The 2,814-nt window shown below is 59.1% G+C and overlaps 1 protein-coding gene across 1 annotated transcript, besides 1 other annotated feature; it reads right to left on the reverse strand.

Annotated features, from left to right (window-relative positions):
* Positions 1–2: 2 nt before the first annotated feature.
* TRAVEDRAFT_76029 (PLP-dependent transferase) lies at positions 3–542 on the reverse strand (the record flags this gene model as incomplete). Its single annotated transcript, XM_008047641.1, has 1 exon — positions 3–542. A coding segment is annotated over one exon (540 nt), but the record flags the coding sequence as incomplete, so codon positions are not given.
* A 2,217-nt stretch (positions 543–2,759) lies between these two features.
* Positions 2,760–2,814: part of a sequence feature (Protein overlapping with rRNA (TRAVEDRAFT_41103, EIW51282.1) was converted to a misc_feature.) that runs on past the window's edge.

Consider the following 2,814-nt stretch of genomic DNA (forward strand, 5'->3'; position numbering starts at 1 on the left):
GTCTCCACCGCGACGAACACGCTGCTCCCGCCGCTCACCAACGCCGGCCTGTCTTGGCGTAACCGCTCGAGCGCCACCCGCAGCGCGGGTATCGAGTTGTGCGCGAACGGCACCCGCGCGGCCACCCGCGATGCGCGCACCCCATCGTGCACAGACGCGTGGATGTGCTCGTCGAACACGACTGCATCCCCCGGTTGCGGCACGCACGCGAAGAAGCCCGCGTTCGCGTCGAACCCGGAGTTGAAGAGCAGCGCGGCGGGCGCGCGGAAGAAGCCCGCGAGACGCGCCTCTAACGCCGCGTGCGCGTGTCCGTTCACGAGCAGGCGCGAGCCCCCAGATCCGAGGACGTCGGGGGCGGCGGCGAGGCGCGCGAGGAAGCGGGCGCGGAGGTCGGGCGAGCGCGAGAGGGAGAGGTAGTCGTTTGTGGAGAAGTCGACGAGGTGCGCGTCCGCGGAGGGGTCGTAGAGTCTGCGCCGGATGAGCCGTTTCTCGCGCGAGGTGAGCGCGGCGTTCAGCTTGTCCTCGAGTGACATTTTGGACTCTTCTAAAGGCGAAGACGCGGTCGAGTGTGGGTGAACGGTGTCGGGTTGGGACCCGGAGTTGAATGTGAAGAGAGTGCGTGAGGTTGTCGTATTGCAACGACGAGATCGGTCCTCTGCACTTCTAGTGAGACAGTGCATATACTCATGTTCATGCTGGCCATACCTCGAGAGTTGGCAAGATGGAGGGAGGAAACAAGGTGCAAAACATTCCCCAGAGGATCGGACGACCCCAAGAGGCCAAGCGCGGTGACTCCGAGTTTTGCGGAGATCGGTGTCGATCGGCGTGGTTGCGAGAGTACCGTCGTGAATTCTTGAGACGAGCTAGTGGTGTAGACGGTCTACTGTGGCAGAGCGGTGGGGCACCACGGGCCGCCGTGGTGGGCCGTGGTCAGATCTCAGAGACCATCAGTGACGATCGGCGAGCCGGGCTGGGCTGGTACGTCATAGAGTGCGTCTCGGACCAGCGACTGGCCGCTGAGCAAACGCCACCTCGCGACGCGACATGGCTCGACCTTAGCGTAGCGGTTCGAAGAAGGTGGGTGGATGGGCGTCTGTTTAGCCGAGTTATGGGCGCACCTCGCGCCGGCGTCTCGTACACTCTTCTCACCGCCACTCGCTCTAGCAACGCATACATCGCTACGCCGACTGTGATCGTACGCGCTTCCGCTCTTGCGCGACTCCCTTGATGATACTGATCTCGTCTGTTTAAGCTAGATCTCCAGATTACCCTGCGATTACCCTGCCATGCGCGGCGGCGCAATACGCACAGGACTCCGCTAACAAATGCACGGCAAGAAATCGTACCGGACTCGCCGCGCAATTCCCATCGGCCCGCACGCGAGGTAGGTATGTACAATATCGCTTTCTGAACTACGAATCAGGCATGTTGCTGCGTGTGCCCGGTGAAACATTGCTCAAAGTGTGTACCATATATCCCCCGTCTCCGCGCGGGCCTCGCACGGGCTAGGATTCGAAGGGGGTCCTTTCCTGCGAAAGTCGGCAGATCCTGGCGAGGCTCGCGCCTTTCCTGTACCTCCTTCCGCCGCGCAGCCCCGGCTTTGGCGTTCTGAAAGGACACTGATTGCTGCATGCGCCCAGGTCCCGCCGCTGTCCCCGCCTGACGTGATGTGCGTTTCACATCGGTATCAGGCTCTGTCAGACTGCGAGCACAAAGCGAACAGCAATGCCTTCCGAGACACCCCCGCCTGAGGTACTCCCGACTCGCTGCCCGGTGTTCCTCATGCATCAGTACCTCAGGCCTCGATGCTGCGCCTAGCTCATCCGATCAGCACAGTCCTTGCCGGCCTGTACGCCCAAGCACAATTACGATCAGCGGGCTGGTGCTCTAGCGTTGCATTTGTACGTGATGCCGCCTAGTAGGTTACCAGGGCCGCTCGTGGGAGGGCGGTCACTCAGTGATGGTGTTCTGCCTGTTGGAGGTGAGCACTGCATTTCCCCTGGCTTCCTCAATGCAGCTGCCTGTATGTACTGTATAATCTGTATGCATTAGACTATGCCTGTGTTTGTTGCTCAATAAATTGGGTTTTGCTTCTCGGATGAGCTCAGGACACCCAATCAATCCAAGTGAATTTCCGTAGCATGCTTCTAATGGATCAAACTCGCACGGACTCTCAGAGGCTCACAGTTTGCCATGGATATCCGACAGGCTTGCAATTTGGGTGTATCCAGGAGCCCAGCGCTCTGGGCCCTTGCTCCATTCTCACAATGGGCATCAGCCCGTCCCGGCTCACCGGTGATTACTCACGCTCTGGACATCTCAGGATCTGCTGGCGTCCAGAGGGAATGAGAGGGAAGGGGGTAGCAGTATGAGCAGCAGCGTCCCTGCTCCTCACATGGATACCGCCATCCTCTCAGTCCACTCCAGAGCGCAATAACGATACCAGGGTGCACCCGCAAGGCTAGAAATATATTCTACAATGGAGACGAGTACAGCTACTACCGTCAGACGCGATCGCAAATTTGTGTGCCGCCGCTTGCGAACTTGGCACAGTCTTGCAGGAGTACCAAAAGAAGACACCATCCGACAACCGCTAAAATATCCATCAATATATCGAGGCAAAAGGTGTTAGTTCATCTAGACAGCAGGACGGTGGCCATGGAAGTCGGAATCCGCTAAGGAGTGTGTAACAACTCACCTGCCGAATGAACTAGCCCTGAAAATGGATGGCGCTCAAGCGTGTTACCCATACCTCGCCGTCAGCGTTTAAGTGACGCGCTGACGAGTAGGCAGGCGTGGAGGTCAGTGAAGAAG

The sequence above is a fragment of the Trametes versicolor genome, assembly GCF_000271585.1.
Source record: "Trametes versicolor FP-101664 SS1 unplaced genomic scaffold TRAVEscaffold_96, whole genome shotgun sequence".
Taxonomy (NCBI): domain Eukaryota; kingdom Fungi; phylum Basidiomycota; class Agaricomycetes; order Polyporales; family Polyporaceae; genus Trametes; species Trametes versicolor.